Source organism: Phyllostomus discolor, chromosome 2 (genome assembly GCF_004126475.2).
Source record: "Phyllostomus discolor isolate MPI-MPIP mPhyDis1 chromosome 2, mPhyDis1.pri.v3, whole genome shotgun sequence".
NCBI classification, from domain to species: domain Eukaryota; kingdom Metazoa; phylum Chordata; class Mammalia; order Chiroptera; family Phyllostomidae; genus Phyllostomus; species Phyllostomus discolor.
In genome coordinates, this window is record NC_040904.2 from 127,299,283 (window position 1) to 127,313,406 (window position 14,124).

Sequence of the window (14,124 nt, forward strand, 5' to 3'; positions counted from 1 at the left end):
ATCTGCCTGTGGCGAGGTATATAATGTTCTTAGTTCACTCTTTTATCTCTCTAGACTCTGTTGACATTACTTCATTGTCTTCTAGTGTTGAGATGGTTTAGAAATATTCATATCCATCCTATCCGCCTCCATGGATGACTTGTCTTTCCTGCCCCGATGTCTAAACAATCATTTTCCCTTGAAAATTTGTAATTTAATCTGGCTACGTCTTGATGTTTGTTCATAGAATGTTTTTTCTTGGGGGTGGGGGGAGGCATACTGTAGAAATTTTCCTCTACAGATTCAGTCCTTCCTTTTATGAAGAACATTCCTATGGTGTGTTTCTGAATGTGTATTTTGTTGCATTTGTTATATTTTCTGCACCAATTAGGGACACCAATTATTCTTATGTTTGATTATCTCTGGGTTCTCCTATTATCTCCTCAGTAATTGCTTTACTCCCTCTGTGTTTTCCCTTTGTATTTGTCATAATTATCTCAAGCCTTTTATCCATGCCATTAATTCAATTTTCAGTCATGTCTTTCCTGTTATTTGGCATTTCTAATTTATGTATTAGATATATAATGGTGTTTCAATTCTTGATTCATTTCCTTAGCTCTGAAATATCCTTTTTACTCTTCCCCTGTTATTTTGTTATTTTATCATCTCAACTTTGAAGTCTTTTCTCAGGTTCATATTCTTATTAAGGTCTTTTTAGTGCAAAGCGTTCCCTGGGGATCTCCTGTATCTTGGAGTTATATTTTCTTCCAGACTAGTTTTTTCATAGTTCACCCATTATTTTTCCTTCCTCTCCATCCCTCTGCTCCCTTTTTCCTGTCACCATGTAATTTCTTTTCAGCTCACTCTTGTGTAGTAGGGGCGGCTCCGACCAGATCTTTCTGTAACTGTTGCATAGAGCGGACAGAGTCTCCTTGCTCCTCTTCTCACCTTACCTAGGGTGAGTCTGTCGCCCTGTCTCTGATCTTTTGTTAGTTACATTAAGTACTAGAAAAAGAAGAATCTGTGATCTTTTACTCCACTATTTTACCCTGAACTTTTAGAGGGCTTTTTTTAATATGCAAGTTTTATCCAGCCACATCTTGCTTCAAACTCTCTGGTGGTTTATCATAGCTTTTAGGGAAAATGTTTAAACTTCTTAACTTACATCCAAGATCCTTCATTATGTGGCCCATCTGCCTCCCTAGTTTCAGGTCTCCCACCATGCCCTGCCTCATCTGTTAATTGATCACAGGAGGCCTTTTTGCTGAGCCTGGATCAACCTCAGAACCCCTCTCAACACAGGTGGCCTATTGGCCATCTGCTCCAGGTAAATCCCATTCATCCTGGAGAACTTACTTCCAGGGTTGTTTTCTCTGGGAAGCTTTCCCAGAGTACTCCTCCTTTCCTTGTCCTCCATTGTGTACTCCAGATGCCCGTCTTTTCTACTTTTCCGTCATTGAATTTATCATACTTAATTGTAATTGTCTTTTATAGAATAGTATAATGGAGTGTGGAGCCAGACTAGGTTCAGAAATTAGCTCTGCCACTTGTTATTTGTATGACTTTGAGGGATATTATGTGACTTTTTCTACCTGTTTCCTTAGGAGAATTAAATACGTTAATGCATGTAAAGCTTTCATTGAGCACATGCTCAGTAAGTTATTTATTTAATTTAATTATTATTTTTATTAAAGGGAGCCATCAATGACAACAATAATAGGCTCATACCACCCAGAGCCCCTGCCAATCCAGGAGCTGTCCGAGGTGCTAAAACAATGCTCTTCATCACAGGACAATGCCCCCACTGTCTGTCATGCATTCAGCTCTATCCAGGATAAAGCCACCGTTATGGCTTGCCAGCTGTAGTAGTGGATGGAGAAACTGTTTCTCCATTTACATTCCTACACCTGGCCTTGGCCACCTCATCAGCTCCATTTTGTGTGACTGAGATCAGCCTCCTGGTTTCCCTACCTCTGGACGATCTGGTTGACCACATTCATATCATCCTTCTTCAGATCTATCTTCATATCAAGTTGTGTCCCTACCTACTAATTCACAAGAAATTTCAAAACAATAGAAACAATTCAAATGGCAACATGCAGGATGGTTAAATGGTAATATATCTAAGAGAAATGTACATTAAACAGTGAATAAAAATAATTATTAAGGGCATGTAAAAATATAGAAAACCATTTGTTGAGGAAAAAAACAATAAAATGTTCTTTTAAATAGGCTTATGTCACTTTAACTTTTCTTGCATAGACTATGTAGTGGCCACAGCAGGCCCCTGGGTCCTGTGCATGGAGACTCTGGTCTGGGTCTTTACAAGATGGTCAGTGAACTCCTGCTGGGGAGACTTGGTCAACATGGTCCCTTTCCAGAGGTTGAGGGTGAGACAGCAGTGGGTCTTGGAGCCAGCATCAAAGCTGGCCTTGGCAAAGTTGCCTAGGGTGGCAGTGTAGCCCCTGCCTGAGGTGTAGCAGTCCTTGATGCTGCCCATCAGCAGCAGCTTCTTGGCTGAGACAGTGCCAGCATCCCTGGAAGTGGGGATGAGGCCACCAGCACAGAGCAACATTGGCCAGTCACCTTGCATGCAGTGGTGTGGGGCTTGCCAACCTTTTCCCCCCAGTAGCCTCACAAACAGGGAATAAAGAGCCAGGATGAAGGCCTTAGGGGTGGTAGTGGCTACCTCCTTTCAGCACTTAACACCCAGACTGACTAAGGACTTGATCTTTTTGTCCTTGACCAGGTGGCCCAGCTTGGTGAAGGGGCTCCATTCCTTGTCCTTGGCCTTGCCTCTGTGAGCTCTGTGACCCCAGTCCCAGCCCTGACTCAGCTGTGACCTTGGCCTCAAATGCTGTTGCCAAGTCCTCCACAGAAGCCACTACAGCCTCCCATTCCAGGGCCGTGGGGTCTCCGCACCCTCCCGCAGCATGGGCATCACCTGCCATTTGGTATTTCTTTGGAGAGGCTACAGAATGATTTAACATCATTCATTCAATTATTAAACATGTATCAAGCACCTATTTTGTGATAGGCCTTAGAGATGTAAGAATTATTAAGACAGTCTGTTCTTTAAAGGTCAGAGTCTAGCAGAATAGATAGCCATGTAAACAGATTACAAACAGAAGTGCATTTGTACAAAGAGTAGGAAGGAATATGAAAATATGTAAATAACAGTGGTGGAAGTGTAGGTGAATTTCATCTTTTTCAATATCCGTTAGGAAGTGAACCCCAGCATAGATCCTCCTCAGTGGAGAGAGCTGAATTGAATTCCTCTGCCAAAGGCTACAAGTAAACTCTTCCCACTCTACTCCTGCATCTTCAGGCCACCTACTGACACACACACAAAAAGAATGGATCAGTGGAGAAACCAGTCCCCAGATATGGCTCAGAGAAGTCCAACAGGCCTTGACTAGGGCAAGAGAAAAAGAAATGGCACAACGATCATGCAGATCTTCTATAGCAAAATAAATAAATATGTTTGAGTGGTTGTGATAATGTAATGAAAAAAAATTGGAGGGAATGTGTATAATGGTAGCCTGGTGAGTATCCCAGCCCCTCATTACCTGTCCAGCAAGCTTATTTCCCAGCCATGTGCCCCAGGGTTCCGTAGGAGACCTGGTCTTTTTGTTACCGAACAAGGGTTTGTTGCCAACACTCGCAGAAGCCAACACTGTGACATGGGCTTTGGGGAAAAAAAAGAGCAATTTATTTAATCCTGAGTCAGCTTGCAGGAGTCAGGAGGCAACTCTCAAATCTGTCTCCTCAATCCAGGCTTTGTGGTGGGTTTTTTTTTTTTAATTTTACTGCAACTTTAAAAAAAAGATTTTATTTATTTTCAGAGATAGGGGAAGGGAGGGAGAAAGAGAGGGGGAGAAACATCAGTGTGTGGTTGCCTCTCGTGTGGCCCTCACTGGGGACCTGACCTGCCACCCAGGCATTTGCTCTGACTGGGAATCAAACCGGCGACCCTTTGGTTTGCAGCCTGTATTTAATCCACTAAGCTACACCAGCCAGGGCTGTTGTGGGTTTTAAGGGTTAAGGACAAACAAGTGTGTGGAAACTCTGGCAGGGCACATTTTTACTGCAGAAACTCAGAGCATGGTCATTTATTATAAAAGGCTTCAGCATTGGATCTTCCTAGACAATGGACCCTTTGCTTCAGAAAGGGTTCCTGTGTTCAAGTTCTAGTCGTAGCCCCATCTTCTGGCTTTGTGGGGGGAAGGAGGGGTGAGATTTTGGTTCTGAGTGAAACTGGAGGTCAGAGTTTTCTCCTCTGCGTGTGCCTTGAATGCATGGCTTACAGTTTGGGTCTGTTGTCTCTAAAAGACAACTCAGTATTTTGTTAGGACCATTTGAGCTGGTTCTGTGATTGCATTTTTACCATCACCACCTCCATGTTGTTGGCCATTCTGATGTCCCTTATCAAGAGTATTCTTCACTCTTTTAATTCAAACCTCATATTGCTTTTTTTTAAAGCTCAGAAGTCATCTTCTTTGAGAATCCTTTCTTATTTAACTCCATTCTCTTCTAGTATAAATATTTTAACATCAGTTTTACTGGATATAAACTTCTTGGCTCACATTGTCACTGCTTTGAAGAAGTTCCAGAGAGAGCAGAGTTTGTGATACATTAACACCCACCTGTCATGGTTAATCTCATGGGTTCTGGAGTCAGACAAACTAGGGTTAGATCTGCTCCATGTATTAGCCATGGAACCTTTTGAAAGTGTTTAATTTTGAAAGTGTTAAATCTTAGTTTTCTAATCTACTGCATAGAGATGATAAATATCTGGCAAGGATGCAACAGTTTTGTAAGGATGAAACAGACAGATACATGTAAAAATGCTTGTCACGGTGCCTGGGACATATAAAGTGCTCGACATGTGTAGCTGAGACCATTTTGCTTCTGTGATATAATTCTTGATCTGTTCAGGGAAATAGAAATTGGCTCAACCAACAATATAGGTCCCCATCATAGGTAATTAACAGATGCCTTGTGAAGGGTTCTAACTTAGGAACATGACAAAGAGAAACAGTTATCTCATTTTCACTGCATTTCCAAATGGAGGATGACAGCTTGGTAAGAAGTAATGCTAACTGGTAACATTTCTTATCAACAAAAAGTGACTACATTATTCACTTCTCTTTTGCTAAAATTTATGTGACATTGTAAACTGGTTCATTTTTGCTCAGTTGCATATCAAATGCCTATCTACATTAATAATTAATGGAAGAAGTTAGGCTGACCTTGGACCCTCATGCATTTCCTGCTGTGTTTCAGATGGGAGCCTGTGGCTCTGGCCTACAGATCAAGAGGATTGAATATCAGCGTTGTTTTTAACTGGTGGAGATGTTGTTATACAATTAAGGAAAAAGGGAAAATATACTCTGTCCTCAAATATTTGGTGGTTTTCAAGGAAACAGAAATAATATGCCTTGAGTTTAGAAGGCTAATGCAGGTGAAATAAAGATATAATTCATTATTGAAACACTTTGAAGTTCCTTTGAATATGTGAAAGAAATAAAGACCCCCTCCTCACCCTCCATGCTCAAAAAGAGGAAATCTGACTCAATCTAGTTCCACTTTTAAGTTGGCTCTTCGGGTTAGTTAATGGTGGTATTGCAGACATCGGGATTTCCATAGACAGCACTTGGTGTCCCATTGGCACCTGATGTGCTGTCACTTGCTCGGTCCAGTTGAATATTGTCTTGGTTTCTGAAGGGGGTTTAAAAATTATTCTTGGCTAACTAATACTTGAAGATCACCCTAACAATTACTTAAGTGAAAGTGTCCCCTTCACACTAGGGGGTCTTATTCAAGTTTAGTAAGAAATTAACATTAATTGAATTAGATATTACATTCACAAAGCAAAGAATGTTCATTAAAAGGAGGAAATCGAGGTAGTGTAGAAACAGGATAAGCAGTATAAAACAAGGGGCTGTGGTAAGATATTACACAAACAATGAAGTTACTAAGATTCCCCACAATGCTGAGCACAGTACATTCACAAGGCAATACTCAAAAGCAAGACCTTTACTTCTGGACAGGTCCTTAACACATCTTATATAGTCCAATGAAGATGCTAATGTCCAGAGATGGGAAGCTACTAGTTTGATCTATGAAAAGAGCTCATGTTTCTACTTTGAGTAACACCTTTCCACTGCTGTACCTTTCATATTAAGCAGAGCACAGAAGTGCAGTAAAGCATGGGGACAAAGTGGGTGGACCCTGGAGTCAGACTGCCTGAGTTCAAATCCTGGCTGTGCCACTAACAAGCTGTGTGACCTTGGGCAAATTACCTACCCTCTCTGAGCCTTAGGGCCTACCTCTGAAAAACTATAGCGTCATAGTACTCACTTCATAGGGTTCTGTGGATTTAAAGTGAGAACAGATAAAGCTCCTGGTGCATAAGTAAGCACACTTAATAAAATTATTTCCCCAAAGGCAAAACATCAAAAACCAATCTGAAGAGCTTCATATCGAGGAAGGGAAAAACCCACTGTATGCAGATATAGGTTAAAGTAAAATGAGTTAGCAGGCTTCATTAATTTCCTTCCTTTACTTTTCCTCCTAACGCATGTCTCCCCTCCTTTTATCTGTGCTGGTAGGCACCAAAGAGAAATGCAGACAAAACGTTTTTATTTATTAGGCCATAAACATACTTAGCCTGTTTAATATTGGGTCTCCATAGTGCCGCTGACACTCCATCAATGTCAGAAAATTATGACAGTATTTCTCTGACAGTGGTGATAAGTGGGGATGTGCTGGAATTACTGGCATCCAGGCAATGTAAAAGCCAAGACAGTCCTCAGGAGTGTTTACCCAGCACAAGCCTTTGTACTGGTCTGCTGTCTGCCTGCTTACCTGTCACAGCCGGGTTTGAAAATGCAAGCATCCTTGTCTGCTTTTCAAACCATTGTTTTGTAAACAAGGGATTTTTTTTTTTCATAGAATTCAGGTTGACTTGAATTTTGTGCTATTTGATGTACTTTGTTCAGCAGTGGAAGCCAAATAGAGAAAGGCCGGATTTCTTTCAGGAACACCCTCACATCTCTTGCCATCCTTGCTCACGACAATCTGGATCCTGTATTCCCCTGGCTGGCGGGCATGCCGTGTTTCCATGGTCAGGAGGAATATAATCCCCCCACCCTCATCTTTTTCCCAGAAGCATTAGCTTTTGGGGACGGGCTATCCCTGCTGTTTGGAGAAGTTGGGGTGGGGGTGGGAAGGCCCTTTGTGAAGAGGAAGCTCTGCATGCAGGGGTTTGCCCAGAAGACTTGTGGGTTGTGTAGTAGTAGGGGGGTGCAGGCCCCTCCCCTGCTGAACTGCTTCACCTGCAGAAAACTAGACCATCTCTGCTCTATGAAGCAGTCTTGCCCCCCGCCCTGGGTTGATCTGCTGCTTCCCACTCTTAACTCTCACCATACCCCTCCACCCCCGGCCCCATCCCTCAGAAGGTTTATGATGCTAAGGACTTGCCTAAGGCAATCACAGACCCTAAAGAGTAGGATAAAACACCAGTGGGCCACTCTCCCATATAACAGGGAGAACAGAAGTACTTTTAAGGTGGTGAGAACGCCCACCTTAGTTCTCCAACAATCTCTCTTGCTCGTCAAACTTGGTTACCCAAAAGGTCTACCGCAACTTTCAACTTCAGCCTTCTCTGGCTCAGAGCTGCAGGCGACCGTGGGGCAGGCACAGGGGACCAGCTCTTCTTTGGCTTGGGAGGAGAGGGGGAAACGGCCTCGGGAAGTGGGGACGCCGCAACGCGGAAAGAAGGTCTCGGGGGCGGGGAGGTCCCCACCGCCCGCGCCCCGCCCCCGAGGAGGCCACCGCCCGCTTGCTGGCCGCGGCGCACGCGTGTGCGAGCCGGGGCAGCACGGCGCTCCCCTGCGGCCCTACGCCACTGCCCGCCTTGTCCACCTAGTGCACCAGCCGGGTCAGGACGGTCCCGGCACCATGCGGAGGGTGAGTGCGCCGTGTCCACGGAGGCGCGAGGGAGCAGGTGGCGATTCTGCCCACGAGCGTGAGAGCGCATCGCTCCTGTGCAGGGCCGCCTCCGCTGCGGGGCCGGAGAAGCTCGCGGGGGAGCTGGGCGGGAAGGGCTAGTGGCGAGGAGCTGTCTCGCGGGGCCGCAGCAGTAGCCTGTGCGGGGGAGGGGTGCCCCTCGCACGACGCGAGGACTCACGGGGTGCTGTGGGGTCTCTCCCTGCCTGACAGACCTCGGCCCAGCGCTCCCTGATGGGGCGCAGACACGTCGGGGCTCCCTTCCCGCGCCTTCTGGGGGGCTATTCCCATCGCCCCCCGCCTGAGGATTTTAGGAGAGATCCTTCCATGGAGCCCTTTGCCAGGCTCCCGGCCTGCCCGCGCGGCTCCTTGCGCCGTTGGATTCCGCTGCTCAGCCCCTCGCTCTTTTCCCCGGGAGCCTCGGGAACTTTGCCGCCGGGCGTCGGTGGGGCTCCCTTGATGAACGCCGCGGGGAGGGTGGGCCCCAATCAGCAGCTGTTGGGTGACAGGCAGAGGATGTGTGTGTGTGTTTCGGGGAGGGGGTCCTCACACCTCGCCTCCTGAAATGCCCAGGCTTCTGGAATGTGGAACGCGCTAGGGCGTGTGAACTCATATTGCTCCCTCTGCCCCAGCGAGTTAAGCGCCGCCCGCCAACAGGAGCAGCGCGGAGCCCTGCAGGAGGCGTCCTCGGCGGCGGCTGCTTCTTGAAGCAGGTGTGCGGGTCCCTGCGCGCACCCCGGCGCCTCCAGGCAGCCCGTAGTGGAAAAACTCCACACGGTTTATTCCACCTCGAGGAACAGTTTGGGGATTGGAACTGCTTATTGCCAGCCGCGGAGAGCACGCGCGCAGGCCCTGTGCAGCTTCGTCTTTCCTGTCTGGGGCAGCTCCGCTACTGGAAAGCGGTGGCGATTTTCTAAGTTACCGGTCCCAGCGTGCTATTTGCCCCTGAACCTTGGGGACAGAGGCAGCTTGAATCAAACGCAGGATCTCAGCACTTACAGGGTAGAAGGGAAGTAGAGGAAACTTAAGGAAATCCAAGCAGACATTTTCCCAGATTTCCTAAAGCCAACCCTGATGACAGTTTAGGTGTCAAGGAAAAGGTGTTGGGTGTTTTCTGAAGAAATAAGGGTGAGAAGAAATGGGAAACACAGAATAAATCTTTTCAGTAGAGCCTTTGAATTTCTGTGTTGGACTTTGAGGTTGTCTTGTTACTAAATTATGTGTGTGCCTATTGTTTTAGTCATCTGAGTGGCCCTTTCAAAGATTTCTTCCTCTCAGCTGCTAGGTTGTTTCAAAGGGAACTCTGGCCTGTGGTTTTGCAAGTGGTGCTAGAATTAAGTTGTGTGTGTGTGTGTGTGTGTGAGAGAGAGAGAGAGAGAGAGAGAGAGAGAGAGAGAGAGGGGGGCGAGTAGTATTTGGAGAGGATGTAGAACAAGTATGAATTGGCCCCAGTTGCCTCTGGAAAGTCTATTATTTAGTAAGCTGACATGGAAATTTACCTGGCTTACCATTTGGATTTAATCCAAACCTGCTCAGGTGTTTCTGGACAGGACAGGATTGCAGCCAGGCTGACCAGCTACTTTAAATGCTTGGCATTTGTTGGAATAGCAGAAATGGAAACTGGAGGAGTTACTTGTTTGGACTCCAAATGCAGGGGTCAGCAACCTCCTTTAACCCTCTGTGCCACCAGGGGTAATTAAAAAAAGCAGCTGGGATGGGATCTGTAAGGTGTGTTAGAGGGAGAATCAAGACTTGGAGATGGAGGGCTTTGATTAGAGCACAGGGTACCTTGGAGATATTGCAGGTTTGGTTCCAGACCAACGTAAAAAAGGTATCGTAATAAAGCAAGTCCTAATCGTTTTGCTGGTGCAGGGTCTTGCCTTCAGTTTCAGTGATGCACAATACAAGGAGGTGTGCCCGCATCTTAGAATGTGATTTGTGATTTGCATGCTACCTGCTTAAGATGAAAGATGTGGATGCTTGCTAGAAATGCAGATTTCTGAGCTCTACTTGGGACTTGTTAAGTCAGAATCTCTGGAACTGGACAATTTGATTTTAAACACCCACCACCCCCACCATAAGACATATATATTAAGTACTTACTAAGTGCAGGCACTATTTTAAGATCTAGGAATTCAGTGGGGAAATGACAGCTAAGAATCTGTTCTCTTGGAGGATATATACTAGTTGAGAAATTAGACAATAAAGAAGTAAACAAATATACAATTTTATTTTTTTAAAAATTTTTACTGTATTTTTCCATTACCATTTAGTGCTCTTGCATCCCCCTCTACCTGCAACCACCACACTGTTGCCCATGTCCATGAATCTTTTCTTTTTGCTCACTCTCTCCACCTGCTAACCTCCCCTACCCTCTCTCCTGCTTAGCTATCACCCTGCTCTCCATCTATGAGTCTGTCTCTGTTTTGCTTGTTAGTTCAGTTTGTTCATTAGATTCCTCATATGAGTGAAAGCATATGGTACTTGTCTTTCTCTGACTGGCTTATTTCACTTAGCATAATGTTCTCCAGGTCTATCCATGCTGTCACAAAGAGTAATATATTTTTTTTACAGCCCAGTATTATTCCATTGTGCAAGTATCTGTTGTTTGTTTTATCCATTCATCTACTGATGGATACTTGGTCTGCATACATATCTTGGTGATTGTAATAACTCTGTAATGAACATAGGGATGATTATGTTCTTTTGAATTAGTGGTTTGGGTTCCTTCAGATATATTCCCAGAAGTGGGATCACTGGGTCAAAAGGAAGATCCATTTTTAATTTTTGAGGTATCTCCATATTGCTTTCCACAGTGGCTGCCCCACCTGTATTCCCACCAACAGTGAAAAGGGTTCTCCTTCTCCACATCCTCACCAGCACTTGGTTGTTGATTTACTGATGGTAGGCATTCTGACAGGTGCGAGGTGATAACTTATTGTGGTTCTAATTTGCATTTCTCCAATGATTAGTGACACTGAGTATCTTTTCATATGTCTACTGGCCATCTGTATGTCTTCTTTGGAAAAAGAAGATGTCTATTCAGATCCTTTGACCATTTTTTTAATTGGATTGTTTGTGTTTTTGGTGTTGAGTTTTGTAACTTCGTAAATTTTGGATATTAACACCCTTTCAGATACATCGGTGAATATGTTCTCCCGTTCTGTGGGTTGTCTTTTTGTTTTGTTGATAGTTTCCTGTGCTGTGCAAAAACTTTAGTTTGATGTAGTTCCATTTATTTATTTTTTTCTTTTGTTTCCTTTGCCTGGGGAGACATCAAATAAAATATTGCCATGTACACCTGGCTGGTGTAGCTCAGTGGATTGAGTGCGGGCTGCAAACCAAAGTGTCGCAGGTTCGATTCCCAGTCAGGGTACATACCTGGGTTGCAGGCCATGACCCCCAGCAACTGCACATTGATGTTTCTCTATCTCTATCTCCCTCCCTTCCCTCTCTAAAAATAAATAAGTAAAATTTAAAAAAAGACTCAACTTTAAAAAAAATATTGACATGTACAGTATCCAAGATTTTATAGCCTATGTTTATACTAGGCAGTAAAAACATAGTATGAACATACTATGTTCATACTAGGATTTTTATGGCTTAGATGCTAATATTTGGAGATGACATGATACTCCACATAGAGAAAGACTCTACCAAGAAACTATTAGAACTGATAAATGAATTCCGCAAAGTAGGAGGATACAAAATTAATATCCAGAAATCTATTTTTATATGCCAATAATGAACTAACAGAAAGGGAAATTAAGAAAACAATCCTATTCATAATTGCTTCAAAAATAAATTAACCAAGGATGTGAAAGACCTGTACTTGGAAAATTATAAGACACTGAAAAAAGAATTGAAGAAAATACAAATAAGTGGAAGCACATACCATGTTCATGGATAGGAAAAATTAGCATCATTAAAATGCCCATGCTACCCAAAGCAATCTATACATTTATCACAATTCCTATCAAGATTCCAATGACGTATTTCACAGAACTAGGACAAATATTTCAAAAATTTATATGGAACCACAAAAGGCCCCACATAGCAACAGCAATCCTGAGAAAGAAGGACAAAGTTGGAGGAATCACACTACCTAATATCAACCTGTACTATAAGGCCATAGCAGTCAAAACAGCCTGGTAGTGACATAAAAAGACACATAGATCAATGGAATAGAGAGCCCAGAAATAAACCCACCCATTTATAGCCAATTAATATTCAACAGAGAAAACAAGGACATACAATGGGCTGAAGATAGTTTTTTTAAGTATTTTTATTGATTATGGTATTACAGTTTTCCCAATTTTCCCCCCTTTTCCCCTCTCAGCCCTGTCCCCCAACCCTCCAGCATTCACCCCCCTTAGTTCATGTCCATGGGTTGTACATATAAGTTCTTTGAGTCCTCTGTTTTCTATACCATTTTTATCTCTCCTCATCTATTTTATGCCTCCTAATTATGCTTCTTCTTCCCTGTACCTTTCCCCCCATTCCTCCCTTCCCCTTCCCACTGAACTCCTTCTATGTGATGTCCATTTCTCTAATTCTGTTCCTGTTGTGGTTGTTTGCTTAGTTTTCATTTTCATTGTTTTTCTTTTCTCTTAGGTTAATTTGGGAAATGAACCTGAAAGTTCATTGTGAGTTTGTTGTCATTTTACTGCTCATATTTTTTATTTTCTTTTTCTTAGATAAGTCCCTTTAACATTTCATATAATAAGGGCTTGGTAATGATGAACTCCTTTAACTTGACCTTATCTGAGAAGCACTTTATCTGCCCTTCCATTCCAAATGAAAGCTTTGCTGGATAGAGCAATCTTCAATCTAGAGTAATCAGGGAACAATGCAACTTGCCTGCTCATCTCTAGCACACTTTCCAATGGAGCTGTCCTGAGACTGGGAGTTTCTCCACTGGGGCAACCCCCTCCCTAGTCCACAATCAGCTCTGAGTGTCAGTTTCACCTTCAGCCTCCCTGCCCATGAGGTCCGCAGCCTCCCCTAGGTTTTTCTGAGCTGGCTGGGCCTGTGCATCTGCCGCCTTACCAGTCTGGTTGTTCTGGTTGATTTTTTCTTTAATTGGTTGTTGGAGTTCCATGCAGTTTGATGTTCTGGCACTTCTGGTTGTTTATTGATTTTAGATTGGTTGTTATCCTTCTTTTGGTTGTGCACGGAAGCAAAATCTTTCTACCTACATGTTCCATCTTGGCCAGAACTCTCCCAAAGCTGAAGATAGTTTATTCAAGAAATGGTGTTGGGAAACTTGGACAGATGCATGAAGAAAAATGAAACTAGAACACCCTCCTATACTACACACAAAAATAAATTCAAAATGGATTAAAGACTTACAAATAATTTTAGATGGTGATGAGTGCTAGGAAGAGAATAAAGCAGGATAATGAAATGGGGAGCGACTCAGGGTGCGAACCCATTTCAGTTTGCATGGTTGGGGAAGATATTTCTAAGGAGTTGACATTTGACTATATGCTGTAAAGAAGTCAACTGTGTGAAGGTTTGAGGAAAGAGTGTTCCAGACTGAGACACATCAAATACAAAGGCTCTGAGGTAGGAACAGGCGTGGCCTGTATGTGAAACAGAAGATACCAGGGCTGATGCAGAATGGGGCATAAGGGATGGAACGAAGTGAGGTTGGAGACATAGTTAGGGACCAAGTTCTAGGAGGTCTTACTGGCAATGGTAAGAAATTTGGGTTTCAGCCTAAATGCAAAGGGATGTTATTTAAAGAATTTTAAGCAGAGGAATACAATGATGTGATCTGGTTTACTTTTTTGAAGATCAACTTGGCCATTGTATATAGAATGGATTGTGGGAAGTGATGGTAGAAGTGAGGGAGACCACCTTCCCATGGGGGGGTGATGGAGACAGGTGGAGAGACAGGATGTATTTTGGGTATAGAGTCAACTGAACTTGCTGATGTAGGAGGAAGGGAGAAGTGGAAATCCTCTAATGTACACCTAAGGTTGCTAACTGTGTGTGGAGAGGGACCATGCACAGGAGAGAGATTATTAGACCTCAGATGGGATGCCCCCAGTGATAATTGACAATAGCTGGCATTTAGTGGCCATTTTCTGTGCATCTGGTACTATGTACATGTATTAAGAGTCCCGT

General features: G+C 43.8%; 1 protein-coding gene and 1 pseudogene across 1 annotated transcript in view; one reads left to right on the forward strand and one right to left on the reverse strand.

Moving 5' to 3' along the window:
* Positions 1-2,209: 2,209 nt before the first annotated feature.
* Positions 2,210-4,393, reverse strand: LOC114514002 (annotated as a pseudogene).
* A 3,455-nt stretch (positions 4,394-7,848) lies between these two features.
* Positions 7,849-14,124, forward strand: part of TMCC3 (transmembrane and coiled-coil domain family 3) — a 270,396-nt gene continuing 264,120 nt past the window's right edge. Inside the window, exon 1 of the mRNA XM_028533068.2 lies at positions 7,849-7,953. Within this exon, the coding sequence (XP_028388869.1) occupies positions 7,945-7,953 (9 nt within the window). The 5' untranslated portion in view covers positions 7,849-7,944. The remainder of the gene's footprint in view (positions 7,954-14,124) is intronic.